General features: G+C 36.7%; 3 protein-coding genes, 1 long non-coding RNA gene and 1 pseudogene across 5 annotated transcripts; 3 read left to right on the top strand and 2 right to left on the bottom strand.

Annotated features, from left to right (window-relative positions):
- Positions 1–1532: 1532 nt before the first annotated feature.
- Positions 1533–5959, top strand: LOC140832061 (UDP-glucose 4-epimerase GEPI48-like). Of its 2 annotated transcripts, none has more exons than XM_073195851.1 (9): positions 1533–1961; positions 2718–2767; positions 3553–3688; positions 3802–3903; positions 4151–4342; positions 4643–4721; positions 5094–5176; positions 5344–5435; positions 5587–5959. In XM_073195851.1, exons 1-9 carry the CDS (start codon positions 1779–1781, stop codon positions 5672–5674), a joined length of 1005 nt encoding a protein of 334 aa, XP_073051952.1. In that variant the 5' UTR covers positions 1533–1778; the 3' UTR covers positions 5675–5959. The 2 variants fall into 2 exon arrangements, with proteins under 2 accessions (XP_073051952.1, XP_073051951.1); XM_073195850.1 differs by having other exon boundaries at positions 1535–1961; positions 4115–4342.
- Positions 5960–6392: 433 nt separating this feature from the next.
- On the top strand, positions 6393–8985 carry LOC140832059 (GDSL esterase/lipase At4g10955-like). Its single transcript, XM_073195849.1, has 2 exons — positions 6393–7777; positions 7938–8985. Exons 1-2 carry the CDS (start codon positions 7677–7679, stop codon positions 8902–8904), a joined length of 1068 nt encoding a protein of 355 aa, XP_073051950.1. The 5' UTR covers positions 6393–7676; the 3' UTR covers positions 8905–8985.
- Positions 8986–9060: 75 nt separating this feature from the next.
- Positions 9061–10078, bottom strand: LOC140832060 (uncharacterized; annotated as a pseudogene).
- Positions 10079–10309: 231 nt separating this feature from the next.
- LOC140831554 (uncharacterized) lies at positions 10310–11328 on the bottom strand. Its single transcript, XR_012117894.1, has 3 exons — positions 11270–11328; positions 11035–11143; positions 10310–10950 (listed from the first exon to the last, which is right to left on the bottom strand). It is a non-coding gene; the product is annotated as an uncharacterized lncRNA (long non-coding RNA).
- Positions 11329–12455: 1127 nt separating this feature from the next.
- LOC140832058 (F-box protein SKIP8-like) lies at positions 12456–15109 on the top strand. Its single transcript, XM_073195847.1, has 3 exons — positions 12456–13131; positions 13700–13896; positions 14618–15109. Exons 1-3 carry the CDS (start codon positions 12718–12720, stop codon positions 14874–14876), a joined length of 870 nt encoding a protein of 289 aa, XP_073051948.1. The 5' UTR covers positions 12456–12717; the 3' UTR covers positions 14877–15109.
- The last annotated feature ends 438 nt before the right edge of the window (positions 15110–15547 follow it).

Raw genomic sequence — 15547 nt, 5'->3', positions numbered from 1 at the left:
AATATCCGTATTCTTTATGCCCCAAACAAATACAAATTCAAATTGAAATGTTCTATCAAAACACGTGTGTTTAATTATTATTTTCCTCTAGCGGGACCTTGTTTCACTTGTTTAATCACTGTTGTAAACCACGAAGACTGGATTCTATAATTTCTTGAAATTAATTTGTGTAAGCCGAGCTTACAACAAAAAAATCGACATCCCGTCTCAACATGATGTTGTTCTAAAAATACATAAATAATCTTACATTGTGTTTGAATTGATAGAGTATGTGAGTGCGACTTAAAAAAATCACGAGTTCAATTTTTTTTACCCATAATTTTTCGATAAAATTTATTGTATAGAGCTTGCTTCCTAGTGTGTTTTAACTTGTCGGTTTGATTTGCACTTAGGCTGCGTTTGGTAGGCCGGATTAGGAAGGATTAAATTTTTTATCACACTTTATCATGCGTTTGGTACGATTTTTATTTATTCAGCTCAATCTCTCCTATAAGTGATTAGGTGGTATTACGTGTGATTAAATAATACCTCCTTCATCCGTAAGATTATTAATCCCTCCTTTATCACTACTCTCTTTCCAATTTTACCCTTTTTCCTTCACCACTATTGAACCACCTCGGTTGCCGGACCGCCGCCCTCGCCGGAGGGTTGCCGGACACTCGCCGCCGCTGCCGCCCTCGCCGGACACTCGCCGGACGCCACCTCACAGCCGTCACCGAACCGCCGTCGCCAGAACGTGGCCGCCGGACCGCCGTCGCCGTCGGACCACCATCGAACCGCCGGACCGCCGCCGTCGGAGTGGAAGAAGAAAAATAAAAGAGGAAGGGCAATTTTGTCCTTTCATAAAAAATTTCAAAATTATCCTATTCTTAAAAATCTTACCAAACATACTACCATATATTAGGTCTCTACAACAATCATTTTCTTTATTATTTACATACTAATCATTAGTTTATTTTATCCTGCAACCAAACGCAGTCTTATTATATACCAAATATTAATCTATCAGCTATGTTTTTGAACAGGATGTAAACTCATTTATTTATTATTATTCCTATTTCAAAATTGAAACCAAAAGTAAAACTATAAAACTTGTTTAAGTTTTAACATTCTATTGTATGCATAATTTAATTTGTATAATTAAAAATGATCGATTATATATTAATTAAATAAAACCGTGATTTTATTTATTTTTTATTAAATAGAAAATAAAAATATCTATAATAGTCTAGGAGTATGTTACATGTGATATGGACGTATTGCTTTATATTTGTGAGACGGATCGATCAGGTCAATATCTAAAATGATTTTGTATAAAAAATTGATTTTTTTTTATGAGTCAGGTCGAGTATGATATTTCACAAAATTGATCAGTTAGACTAGATGATGTCATAGTTTTTTTTATATATAAATTTCTAATTATGAGATAATTAAATACAACCAATTTAATAACCTATTTCATTCAAGCTTTATTAAAGTTGAGTTCACATAAATCCGACAACGAAACCAAATATATTCACAGAATCAACCAGCTGTAGTTGATTGACCGAAACAGATTCCATGGTCAGGCGGTTCAAACTGTACGAATTGGAAAAATCCTTCGCAGCTCCCACGTGTCTATATAATATTGTCCATGCAGACTATTTGTGCACGCTGACTCCCAACTCAGTCTCTGGAGTTCACTTTTTGTCTGTTCTCCTGCATTTTGCTTCTTAAAAACCTGATCAATTCTATTTTTTTTTATCCCGGACTTGGCACTATTACCCTCGATCTGAACGATGTCGCGGAGTATACTTGTGACCGGGGGTGCGGGATACATTGGAAGCCACACTGTGCTGCAGTTGCTGTTGGGAGGATACAAGGTGGTGGTGGTCGATAAATTGGACAATTCTTCCGAAATTGCCATCAAGAGAGTGCAAGAACTCGCTGGTGAACATGGATCCAACCTCACTTTTCACGAGGTCCCATTTCCTCGATTTTCTTCTTTTTTTCGGTTTACCTTTCGATTTTTATGGGGTTTGATTTTTGGTGTATGGGTTACGGTTAGTGTGGAAAGGGTCGATTTTGATTAGTATTTGCGTACTGAAGTGGGGTTGATTTCGTAAATTTGAATTCCTTGAAGTTTTAGTCGTTTGTTTTTCATGTTGATCTGTTTTATTTTGGGTAGTTTCTGGCGTTTATGGCTTTGAGGATTCGTGTTGAGGTGTAAACCTTTTAGTGATGATAGTGATTTTAGTTTTGATAGTGATGCTAGCTAGACTGGGTGGACTAGTGCAATTAATGGGAAGAGTGAGATATTGGGCTCATTTATTGCTTATGATGAGTTTGATCATTGATCTAAAATTTTCTCTCTGGGATCGAGTGCCTATTGAATCATGTCATATATTGCCGGAGCTACACGAGTTGTGGTTTTTGCTGCAAATTCGATTATTCTTCTGTCTTACCATGTTTTATAATGTTGAAAAGATTGTGTTGGATCTGTGGTGTTCTTTTTGGGGTAAATATTTGAGTTTATTGTTTCCTGAATTGGTGATGCATTAGGTGGACCAGAGGGGGTGATTTTAAAGTGAATCTGAGAAATTTTCGTCTCTTGATCGTTGTCTCGGCTTCTGAGACAGCAGTGTCTTATAATAGATGAACTGTGTTGGTGTTTTCTTGATGATGGTAATTTTTAACTTCACTTCAAGTCTTCAATGGTATTTTGTATTTGATTGCAGATAGATTTACGAGATAAGCCTGCAGTTGAGAAGCTTTTTGTTTCTGAAAAGTGAGTCTTTTGTTGGGTTTGTATTATTTTAATGTTTATCCTCAAATAAATATCCCTCCGATATATAACAGATGTACGATTCTTTAGATTGTTTAGAGGAGTTTGGTTTTCCTTGGTGTAGATGGAAAATTAACACAATCATCGTAAGCTGATTATATGTTCAGGATAGTTAAAAATTCAGAAAATCACGTATTATAGTGAGATTAGTCATTAGTGAATAGCAACCAACTTAAGAAATAAACAAAATAATCTTTGAATGATGATAAGATGATGTCTTCCAACCGCGGGGAAACTTACAATGTTGGATTGCATTGGGCACATCTGGACAAGAATACCAAGAAAACTCTGTTTGGTTCATTATTAATTGATCGACAGTCGATATTAGCATTGGCACCTCTGGACAAGAATACCAACAAAACTCTATTCAGATAGATATTAATTGATCGACAATCGTTATTAGCATTGGTCAATGATTTTATGTTATTAATTAGTCGAGACTAGGTACGCATGAAGGCTGTCTCGTTCTTCGATGTACATATTTAATTATTATTTTTCATTTACGAAATTTGTGATATATAATTTCTTTTGCAGTCTATATTAAGACGCTCATCTCAATTTAGATCTCCGGGAAAGCTAATGGGATTTAACTTGTCACGAGCTAATTTTATGAAAATATATCTGATTCATTATCAGTTTAGTAAATCATAGAGGGATTTTTTATATTGGTTCTTCCAAAAACTTAAGCATTGACCCCACATTTGCTGCTGATATTGAACTCAATTTAGGTTTGAGGCTGTTATTCATGTTGCTGGATTAAAAGCAGTTGGTGAAAGTGTGCAGAAACCATTACTGTACTATGACAACAACCTTATTGGCATGATAGTTCTACTAGAAGTCATGGCGGCACACGGCTGTAAAAAAGTACCCCTCTAAACTACGTCGTGGCTTCACACATATATATATATATGTGTGTGTGTGTATTATTTTCAGTTGATTTGTTGTTTTAACTGGGTTTACTTGTACATAATTTTCAGCTTGTATTTTCATCCTCTGCTACTGTTTATGGTTGGCCAAAAGTGGTACCATGCACAGAAGAATCCCCCATAAGTGCTACGAATCCCTATGGACGTACAAAGGTAATTAGTATGTAAATTATCAGCATATGTTTTGAGAATGAATCTCATCTAATGATATTATTATGTGGTCGGGGTTGAATTCAAGATTTTGGGAAGGGGGGTGAGATGGGTTGGCTCAATGAATAGTTTAAAACCTACTTGCTGTAGTTATCCCATGGCTTGTTTGTGTGAATTTCTCGAGAAGTGTCATATTATGGAATTATTTATACAGCTTTTCATTGAAGAGATGTGTCGTGACATTTACCAGTCCGACTCTACATGGAAAATCATATTGCTGAGATACTTCAACCCAGTCGGCGCACATCCAAGTGGCCATATTGGTGAAGATCCCCGTGGGATTCCAAACAATCTCATCCCCTTCATACAGCAAGTGGCTGTTGGAAGGAGGCCAGCCCTGACAGTTTATGGAACTGATTACAAAACAACGGATGGAACGGGGGTAAGTATGTTGACATGCATGAAATTCAGACAACTATTCCAGTCTTTTATTTCTTGGTTTGGTATTCATTACGTATGGATATGAAAATACATGTACTTGTTGAAGTTGGGGTTTCATCATATTTTTTACAAATTAGATTTTTTCTCCATGGTACAGTTCTTAATGTTGTGGTTTGCAGTCTATATTTTCGTTTAAATCAGGCTGAAAACTTGTTTCCGAAGTAAATAGAATTTGTTGGGTATTGGTGCATTAGTATATTTATTTCATTTATAATCCGTTTAACTGCTATTGATTTCCCAGGTACGTGATTATATTCATGTTGTTGATTTAGCCGATGGCCATATAGCTGCTTTGAAGAAACTCGCTGACCCTTCCGTAGGTACGACCCCTAATTTGTATTTGTTCAACGGTTATTTTCCTATCCAACTTGGGGTCATTCTTGTATGAGTCTGGTGTGGTGTGGATTTGGAGAACTTAAGAAACTTAAATATCTTGTATAGATATCTTGAGTCTCTTAAAGATACTCAAATAAAACATTTTATAATAGTTGTTGGTGAAAGTTAACTTTACACATTTTTCTGAGTTTACTGATAACGAAAAGGAATTCAAGTACTTAGAGGTACGTGCTTAAAATGATTGACTGATTAATGGCTCCTCTCGAGCTCAAGTACTTTTCTTTACCCCGTTTAGGACCTTTGATATTCTTTCCCTCAATCCCGCTGTCTCATAACAATGCGTTAACTGCCTGCAGGTTGTGAGGTATACAATCTGGGTTCTGGGAAAGGTACATCTGTGTTGGAGATGGTGGCAGCGTTTGAAAAGGCATCTGGGAAGGTCAGTTCTTGAGATAATATTCATCCCACTTGAGATTCTTGATACTTGTATTTGTTTCCTTGTTAGCAAGTTCTTCGGTACACTGCATGTTTATTTGTTAAAATCGTGTATCAAGGAAAGCAATGCCCTCTTGCATAAGTTCATATCATTTTTGTGCACATGTTCAGAAAATTCCACTGGTGATGGCTGATCGACGGCCTGGTGACGCTGAGATCGTATATGCTGAAACAGAAAAGGCTGAACGGGAATTGAACTGGAAGTAAGTGTTAAATCACGTTGAGGCATTGTGTTAACAAAAAGAATTCACCTCATTCTTACCGGCACCAAACAATCGACAGCTTTCATCTTTCAAATGCTAAGTACGTGAATTGCTACATTTTGGCTAACTTGAAGGGTTCACTTTGTTGCAGGGCGAAATATGGCATCCAGGAGTTCTGCAGAGACCAATGGAACTGGGCGACCAAGAATCCTTATGGTTACGAGCCTCAGGCTCCTTGATCTGCTAGCTGAAACATGTGTCGTCCCGTAACTATATCTTGGACTGATTGGTCATTTTCTTTCTTGCTGCTTTCACGGATCAAGGTGCGATATATTATTGCCTTGGCCGGAAAAAAAAAAAAAATCTCGGGAATTCTTGTCGATTTAGGTTGAGTTGGCCAAATCGAAATGGGGTTGTCTGAGATAAAAGATTTTCCATCTACTGGGTTTCATAATATGTAATCTTGGGTACATTTCAAGACTTGTTTTACTGAAAATTAATAAATGCGGAGACAATTTGGCCAATCTTCTTTCCTTTGCTTCCATATATTGAATACCTTGGCACTTGCATGTGGTGATCTCTACTTCACTTTTGCGGAACACTTTATTTGCATTTCATTTCGAAGAAAATGAACGAGTATTTGTAACATAAACTAGATTGCAAGCACGCACCGGTGTGTGTAAACGTCAATGGATAATATTTCACGTCCATTGTGACGCTATGTATATTAGTGTCATCTTTACATTAATGATGATTCAACATTATTAGTTACTTCGTTTAAAATCACAACTACCAACTACCAACTAAGTTGGAAGACTATTAAATACGATAATCAAGTATCAACACTTTTTCAAATAATCTTTTACATTTTATTTACAAATTTAAAAAAAAATGTATTTCACATACAAAAATAAAGCATGATAAGGACCTATAAATTGCAATTCCAAATTTCAATAATGAACGAAAAAGGGAGTTATATTAGCAATTTGGATGGCAACAAACTCGCTCTTACAACTATCGAATAATTAAAATTTAGTCCCGGATCCGAATATCCCATCCCACGAGGATCGAATTGAAACCAACAGTTTATATTTGTTTTTATGCATGAAATCCATTATTTTTTCAGCGTCTAATTTGAACAAAAAACGGACAGCGACACTTCAACTCCCAAATTCTCGCCTTTCTTTATTTTTACTTTGTTTACAGGATCTAGCTGCAAAGTCGAGAAGTTCTCTTGCAGTAGCATTTTCTCCTTCTTTTCGATTTTTTGCCTGTTATACGATCCATGTCTGCAATGGTTTCTGACATTGTTTGTATTTCTGCCGAACCCAGATGGGATTTGTTCTACTTTTCTTAAAATAATTGACATCTCGAATCTTGTTATTCAAAATTTAAAGTTTCAGACTTTTTTATCATAAAGATTTCAGCTTGTTTGTGGGCGGCTCCTACGCGTTGTTTTCTTTGTGGCGTCGGTTCTTTAAAGTGAGTTTAATTGGCTTCTTTGTGTTGCTTTTTCAAGAGGTGATTCGGAGGCAATGGATAATGTGCTTGGATTTGGCTTCGCTTTTTTTATCTTTTGATTTTGGATTTCACATATTGTCGTACAATTGAAGATCCGGTTGTGAGCATACCCATTTTTGGTTGCCACATTGGAGTTGGAAGGAAAGATTTACAGCATTGACTGTGAAACTATGATTAGTTTTCTTAGATCCAGTTCGTGCATATATATTAGTTGTATAAAACCCATATGTGAAATTTTGGGTATTTTTTTTTTCATTTAATGTGGATCGATTGTAACACGGAACTAAACCAAATATGTGAAAAAAATTGTGCTTTCCAAAAAAACCAACTATAATTTTTAGTTCATGAACATTTTTATGTTTGCACCCTGCAACTCGTACAAAAAGATTTGGGCTTTCTATGCTGTGGTTTGGATTTTTCTTCATTTTCTATTAGTCAATCTCTGTTGTCTCAATTCTGTGATTCTAATTCGATGCTACGGGCTTTTTAGGTATTCTTTTTTACTAAAATTTTCTAGGCATTTTGCAGATGCCGTGTTCTGGTTTCTCGCCCTTCCTTTTCTGGAAGTTTGATGTTTAGAAATTGTGGGTTACAAACTCTCATTATTGTTCTGAGCATATGCCTGCGATGATGGAGGGGTTGTAGGTTTCTTGTTTCGGTCTATTACTAAGTATAATTAATATGCAGATCTTGGTTGGGATTAAATAAGAATCTTAGTTTATGGCGTCAGAAGGGCAAATTGTGGACCTTTCAAGATCTACTACTTCAGACAGGGAAAATTTCGACATTTCAGGACCTTTGCACCTGACTGAAGTTGACTGGTATACCTTAAACTATGTGTGATGATATATTTCACAGCTAAGAGCCAAATCATCTTGCGATTCTTGCCATTTCATTATGTATTGTTCTTATGAAGTTGGATTAGCATAGCTTGTTGCAGTTAAGAGTCATTTTTCATTCGCTATTTATATTGTTTTCCAGGGACAATCCATGTCATCGAAGGTTTGTTGCAGCTAGTTTGGTTCAGAGTGTGTACATCTTGGAACGAGACCGCCAGGAAAAACGAGAAGGGAGCCTAGCCCTGGCTCCTCCGTGGTGGAATGCTTTCCATTTTCAGTTATACCGTCCCCTTATAGATGATGCTGATTCTTGTATATTTGGTGCCATCTATCAACTCACTTCCACCCAAAACAACCCTTTATCACACGAGGCTCCAAGATATGTAATCGCGTTTCGAGGCACCATAACCAAAGGAGACGCATTCTCAAGAGATATTGAACTGGACATCCATATCATAAAAAACGGACTGCATCTGACATCTCGGTTCGAAATAGCAATACAAGCCGTTCGACATGTGGTTGCTACATTTGGAAGTGCAAATGTCTGGTTAGCCGGTCATTCACTCGGTGCTGCCATGGCAATGCTGGCTGGAAAGAACATGGCCAAGACCGGGGTTTTCCTTGATTCGTTCTTGTTCAATCCACCTTTCTTTTCAGCACCAATTGAGAGAATCAAGGATAAGAAAGTGAAACACGGCATTCGAATAGCAGGCAGCGTGATCACAGCAGGACTTGCTCTTGCAATGAAAAATAACCACCAAACGAGCCGTTCTGTAGGGACGTTTCATGCCCTCTCTTCATGGTTCCCACGTCTATATGTTAACCCATCTGATCATATATGCTCTGAGTATATCGGGTACTTTGAACACCGAAAACGGATGGATGATATGGGGGCAGGAAATATTGAGAGGTTGGCGACACAACACTCAATCGGAGGTCTTCTGTTGAATGCAATGGGTGTGCAGTCTGAAGAGCCGCTGCATCTTATTCCATCGGCCAATCTAACGGTAAACCGTTCTCGGGCTAGAGACTTCAAAGATGCTCATGGTATTCATCAATGGTGGAGAAGTGATCTGCACTTGGAATCCAAGATTTACAACTATAGTTGATGTTTATTTTATTTGACTCTCTGAAAACGTCTCTGCCTGATGCATTGATGTTTATATCCTATCATTTAAAACTTGATAATAAATTAAAGAGTAAAAATCATATAATTTTTTTATTCCCGATCAAAATGTTCTAAATAGGATAAGTGGTGCAAAAAAAAAATTGATCATCGAAAACTATTATAAGCCTCTATAAAAAAAATATTTACATCGCTTAAAATGTCAAATAAAATTATTTAACAAAGACTAAATTTCACGAAAGAGTCGCCATAAATTTATACAATTTTCAGATTGACATCCAACCTCCATCTCTACTAGAGTCTACAGATATGAGCGCCTAACAGTGAAAGCCCAGAACAGATCCATCGTTAACTCCAATGGCTACCCTACACTCAGCCCTGGCCTCCACCCGATGTGTAAAGAAATGCAGAAAACGAACCCGACCCGCCATCTCAAGCCTAGTTTCCACCTCCATGCCAGGCCCGAACCCGAAACCAATATGTCCATCTTGTACAGCGGGCCCCACGCTTTCTTGCTGCACAGGAGCCGACAGCGGGAAGGACTTGACGGAAAATCTGGCTGCCATGTACTGAGTCTTGCCTCCGGAGATCTTCCCGGCGGGTATAAACAGCAAACCCACCTGACTTCCGGCGTAAAGCAGCTGCAGCGAGCTGTCGTAGTGAGTGAAGGAGGCGCGGTTGGGGTTGCTGATGGTTACGTACTGAAAGAAAGTGAAGGCTGACGGTTGAGTTAGCGGCGGAGAATGCGGGGAGTTGGACGGCGTTGACGGTGAGTTTTGGGTCTATGGGCTTGAAAACCGTGAAATAGACGATGAATGCGGCGGCGATCAAGAGTATCAAGAAAATGGCGGCCAGAAGACACGAGACTAAGTTCGTGTGGGAATGAGATTTACCCATTTCTGGATCTGACCTTGAAATGAAGCTCTGTAAAATGTACGATAAATGTTGCTAAATCTGAACCCGTTGTTTCAAATTTTGAGGGAATTAGAGTGGCCAATCAGTGAAGTTGAGATAAAGCTTCAGATTGAGGAAAGCGTATCTTAGCATTTCATATCCAATGGATTCAGTAAAATAATTGAAGGTGATATAGATAGATAATGCCAGCATTCACTGTTAAGGTCAGAGCAATTTTTAATTTCCCCATTATACCCTTTGAAATCGAATTTTGTCATTTTCTCTTTTTTATTGGGTTGCGACTTAGTCATATCTTCTATCGAGTCAAACTAATATTAATATAATAATCTTTAAATTATGTCCCTAAGGTCAACCGTACTGACGATTCTATATGACAAGCTAGCTCGATAGATAATCGAACTATTGATTATTTGTTCAACGTGCACATATTCTATCAAATCAAATGCAATTTTTGTCGACTTTTTTTTATTTTTCTTCATTTTGAGAAATAGGTCATCATATATATATATACATAAATAAGATATTTATACTTTTTAAATGCTAATAATAAGAAGGTATTTTTAACATTCTGACTAGGATGAAGACAATTTAATTATTTATATATTTATTAAGTAAAAATTTGCGTGAGATGGTCTCACGGGTCGTATTTTGTGAGACAGATATCTTATTTAGGTCTTCCATGAAAAAAATATTACTTTTTATGCTAAGAGTACTATTTTTTATTGTGAATATCGATATGGTTGACTCGTCTCACCGATAAAGATTCGTAAGACCGTCTCACCTACTCTATTTATTATTATGATGTAGGGGCCTGGCAGTTAAAAAGAACAATACTATGTTTGTAATTCAACAGACGAGTTCTGAATCTGGAACTTAACTTTCCATCACAAAGCTGGGAAATGCTAGAATTATCTTCATGCAAACATATCATATCATATATATCATCAAAAAACTCACTCCCTTTATACATTAAAGAAACTGACACATGCATGTATATGTATACATCTAGGACTAACCTTAAAAGAGGAAGAGTCGTGTTCCTTATAAAGAAGGATTTTTGGCAACCAGTTCCTTCCACTCTTCCATATCTATCTTCCCATCTCCTTCTGAATATCTGCAAAATCAAATATTTTTGTTTAGGTTCTATAATTATTCATGTAATTGGTATTTTTACTACAAAACAATGATTGTCGGTTACATGCTACTTTATTTGTCTCTGGTGCATATGGGTGAAAGATGCTCAATGACCGGATGAATTCTTCAAATTCAATGGCTCCATTGCGCTTGACATCAAACAGGGCGAATAACTGAAAAGGGGCAACAAGGAACTTATTTTTAGCAAGAAAAATGGATGACAAAATACCAACACTAACCACCACACGCAGGAACGAACAGATAGGAAAATATGAGAGGGGATGGCAAGTAATGCAAACCTTTTCTGCTAGTAGATTCTGCTTACCACTGCGACTAAAAAGTGCAAGACAGAACTCCTGAAACCAAATGATACAAAAAACAAATATTAAGTTAATTAAGATTTCCATTTGCTTAAAATAAAAAGTTCCTATTTAAACTGATAGCACGCTATCATAAATAACAGTGAACAAAGTAATCTAAATCGGCCCCATACTAGAAAGATCGTATATAAACATGAAACTTCAAGAAATAGGAACATATCCCCCCATAGAAATTGAACAACGGTCGCTTTGATCTACCCATTTGGCGAGAAGCATCATAAAAACTAGTACTCATCCAAAAAAGTTCAATTCCCCTGCATCATCCTCATCATACAATCTAGGCCAGATCCAGTGGGACAAAGATTCAGTATAATTTTTTGCTTCCAGACTATTGCGTCAATTCACCCTTGGTCTAGATTTATAAAAAATAATATCAAGCTTTGCATAGAATTAAAGGAAGAAGAAACATGGCAAAACGAATAGAACTCAACGAGTTTACTTTTTCTTGTTGTGGACTTGTGGTGGAAGAGTTGGTCTCTGTGATTCTTCATAAACGGATCAGGCTAATATTTATAATGGATTGTTTAACCTTCACACTCACGCGTAATCAAATCTTTTATTCAAAATTTCTCCCGACTTTTTTGCTACCTTTTCGTCATTATTAATGTTTCTTTTTGGGACGGATAGAGTTTTCAATGTCAAATTTGCTGTTAAAGCTTTACTCACGTTTGTAATATAAAGGAGGAGACGAGTTGAATATTATGAGTTATGACATGATCATGGTTGACAAGCCGGCCGACCAAATGATTTGCAAATGAGTGGATCATAGCATCATCTATCTATCTCGTAGTATTAACAAAATAGCAAAAAACATACGCCACTTTATTTAAAATCCACTATCATTATATCTTTTTATATTATATGGATTGATAAATATTTCATTATGTTATAAAAAAAACTAACTGAACAAAGGATGATGTTTTTTGTAGGGCATTTTTAAAATAGATATGGGAAAAATGTGATAAATTCAATTTTTTATAAAGAGGAATTAGACAAAAGATTTATATGAGAATGTTTTACGGATCGTATTTTGTGAGATAAACATTTTATTTAAATTATTTAAAAAAATATTATTTTTTATTATGAATTTCGACCCAAATTTTGAAACGAAGAATCACAATAGTGTTTATTGATCAAATATTCCATTATTTCACCACCTTAAACGCTCCATTTCACCTTCCGTTTCGTCCGCCCTGCCTAACAATTTCCCTTCTTTCTGATTTTGTCAGTCACACCCTAAATCCTTTATTAGGGTGTGGATGTGGTAAAGACCGACAGTCTCTTGCTTGTATGTTTGGTCCGTTTCATGAATTGGGGAAATTACAGCAAGTCCTTTTGTAATTTTTATTTCATTTCTTTACCTATGAATGGAGTTTGCTATTTATAGAATTTCCTTCGCAAGCTATTGCTCGTCATCCTTCGTGCCCGCAGCGGTGACCTTCTCCTGCTTCTTTGCCGCGAGTGTTTTGATTTTCCGTGAGGGGAAATTACAATCGACTAAGTCTGAATTGAATAATTGGAGTGATTGCGCACGTGCCACCAAGGAGAGCAAAAGTGGTGGCGGTGCTGAAATGATGGCGCTTTTGAATGGGAGTGAGAATGGGGAGATTGCGGCGGAGAGGCAGACTGGGGTGTCGATGATGGAGCAGTTGGTGCCGGAGATCACGACGCATGTGCTGAGTTACTTGGACTACCCGAGCCTCTGTAGGCTCTCCATGACGAATTCGCGCATGCGTGAAGCTGCCAATGATGATAACGCTTGGAAGGCCCTATTTCATAAGGTTTATGTTATTTCATTTTGTAAAAAAAAAAAAGAAATCGAACCTTTGCTTCACGAAGCAATGTTAGTTCTTTTAGGTGTTGAATTTGAAGTGATTCTTTGGGTCATGTTTGGCTTACCTAGCGGGTGGTCTTGAGTTTTCGCGGAAATTTTGTTACTTTACTTTCAGTGGTAGCATTGTAGAATGCCTTGTCTTTGCACATAACTATGGAGTTGAGAATTCTTAATTTGTTTTGAAGTAGCATCAGTTCACACGACTGGTCACTAGGAATGCAGCCGTAAACTTGAGCAGTTGTTTGTAAATCATACATGCAGGAGATTTGGTAAGCAACATTTGGATGATTATTTTTTCAACTTTAAGTTGGTTACAGATTCTTCTTTAATTTGTTTAGGATGCATGAGAACCCATATGTAAGATTCTCTCTGTTCACCCATTCTCATAGTTGGGTTGAAATCAGGATTAGGTGGGCCATTTGATACTGTAAATTAGAAAGAAGCAAAGAAGATTTCCATTTATGTTTGAAATTGTGATCATTGCTGAATCTGTTGCTTGACCCTTCGTGGCCTAGGATTTCACTTTGGAGCAAGATAACGTGACACCACCCAATGGATGGAAAGCCTATTATGCAGCCACAAGAGCCATTGTAAACATCAATTTGGAGTTTTTTAGAATAGTGAGAGACAGAGCACTTCCAGATATGGCTCTATTTTGGCTCAATGCGGATTATGTGAAGTGTTTTCATGCAAATGGCGAGTCATTTAGTGGGTATGTGGCTTCCTATCCATCCACGAAATTTTTTCAGCTTTTTCTATTTTGGAATTTATAGATTTATTTATCACACCTCGCTTTGGACTCTAAGTTTGGCATTTGAAATCTAAATTCTCTGTCTAATCTTCTATTGCTCTTTAAGGTGTCTATTTTGGAAATTATGATGGAATTTTATAGAACTTGAGATTGATTAACAGACACTTCCTTAGGTAAAATATAACTGCCACTCATTATTACCCCCTTGAAACTGATTAACAGATACTTCCTTAGGTAACAGAACTTCCTTGAGGTAGTCCCCTTCTTTCCTTGTTTCTTAATTTGATTCATGGTCAAGTCACATCCTTACCTAAAGTGTACTAATTCACTCTTTTTGCCACCCTGATTATATGGTGAAAATTATGACGATATTTTTAGTTCTAGAGACTAGAGTTCTAAATCCTCTAAAATGATATTTAGTCTGCTCGCTTCCTTGACTCACTGGCTTTTTACCTTCATGCTATTATGTGCTTAACCCCGCGGATATGGAGTCCTTAAAGATTATGATTGGTTGACATAAACCAAGGGTGATCGTCTTTTCTGCATGTTTGAAGGTGTAGTTAAAATGTGGTGCCAGCAAGAGACTCTGATTTGAGAATCATGGAGCATGGAAGGGTTTTCGTCAACTATTTGCTTCAGCATGTTAGTCTCTCATTAAACTTTTTTCAAACTCCTTTTGCAGTTACAATGCGGTCATGGAAAGCTGGCAGCTAGCCTTTAGCTGGGAGAACGTCGCTGATTTCCAGATTCGAGATGTCAAAACTCGGGTGGTGACAGATATGGCTTGGGTATCAATGAATGCTTGCATTGACCTGGATGCCGAGGCATTTAATGTAACTAATATTTATGAATTCCACCATGGAAGGTGGTATATGGTGCACCATCATACTTCAGCATTGTTAAGTCATGGAGTTGGTTTGCAGCTTCTTCCGCATGGATAAGAGGCTGGGGGCATCACGATGAGAATGCTTAGAGAAGTAGGGGACAAATAGAAGAATTGTCTCTCTCATACTAAAAAGAACTTCAAAATTCATATGTAAATTCCTCCGAAAAATATAAGTTTTACCGAATGGCATGGCATCTCCCCGGCTAAATGGAAGATGTTCGACTTTTTGAAGCTTTTGTTTCCTTTACCATTTTTTTATATGGAAAGAACTTGTGGAATTGAAGCTCTTTTTCTTTAATTTATACGGCATATGTTGTTATCTTATGTTCATACTTCGTAGCGGGTCGGGCAAAAGTTAAAAAATTTCTTAATAGAAAAAAAAAAAGAAATACCACTATTTAAAGAAAGAAATATTTTAGAAAATTGGAAAAAGAAACAGATAATGGTAATTAATTAAGGGAATTCAAGCCAATACCTATAAATACCAAAAGAGGCAAACTTTAATTCATTACCCCCACAAAAAACTTAACGCGTGCGGAATATAATGAATCGTATTTTTAATTTTTTAGAATAGTACATATTTTTTTAAAAATAAATTCTTATAGAATCAATGTGTATTTGTAGATATTCTTATAAACTTATTCAATAACTTGTTATAAAATTGGTTTAAGTAACAACAATAAAAAGTAAGTGAAATTAACTTAAACAATGGTTTATTTAATTTAA

Source organism: Primulina eburnea, chromosome 5 (assembly GCF_022965805.1).
Source record: "Primulina eburnea isolate SZY01 chromosome 5, ASM2296580v1, whole genome shotgun sequence".
Lineage (NCBI taxonomy): Eukaryota > Viridiplantae > Streptophyta > Magnoliopsida > Lamiales > Gesneriaceae > Primulina > Primulina eburnea.
This window is presented reverse-complemented; position numbering and strand designations above follow the sequence as displayed.

Coding starts and splice junctions, on each gene's coding strand:
- LOC140832061 (XM_073195850.1), top strand. CDS start 1,779: ATGTCGCGGAGTATACTTGTGACCGGGGGTGCGGGATACATTGGAAGC. Junction 4,722..5,093: donor ACTCGCTGACCCTTCCGTAG/GTACGACCCCTA, acceptor AACTGCCTGCAG/GTTGTGAGGTATACAATCTG. Junction 5,177..5,343: donor TTGAAAAGGCATCTGGGAAG/GTCAGTTCTTGA, acceptor GCACATGTTCAG/AAAATTCCACTGGTGATGGC.
- LOC140832059 (XM_073195849.1), top strand. CDS start 7,677: ATGGCGTCAGAAGGGCAAATTGTGGACCTTTCAAGATCTACTACTTCA. Junction 7,778..7,937: donor CACCTGACTGAAGTTGACTG/GTATACCTTAAA, acceptor ATTGTTTTCCAG/GGACAATCCATGTCATCGAA.
- LOC140832058 (XM_073195847.1), top strand. CDS start 12,718: ATGGAGTTTGCTATTTATAGAATTTCCTTCGCAAGCTATTGCTCGTCA. Junction 13,132..13,699: donor GGAAGGCCCTATTTCATAAG/GTTTATGTTATT, acceptor TTCGTGGCCTAG/GATTTCACTTTGGAGCAAGA. Junction 13,897..14,617: donor AATGGCGAGTCATTTAGTGG/GTATGTGGCTTC, acceptor CTCCTTTTGCAG/TTACAATGCGGTCATGGAAA.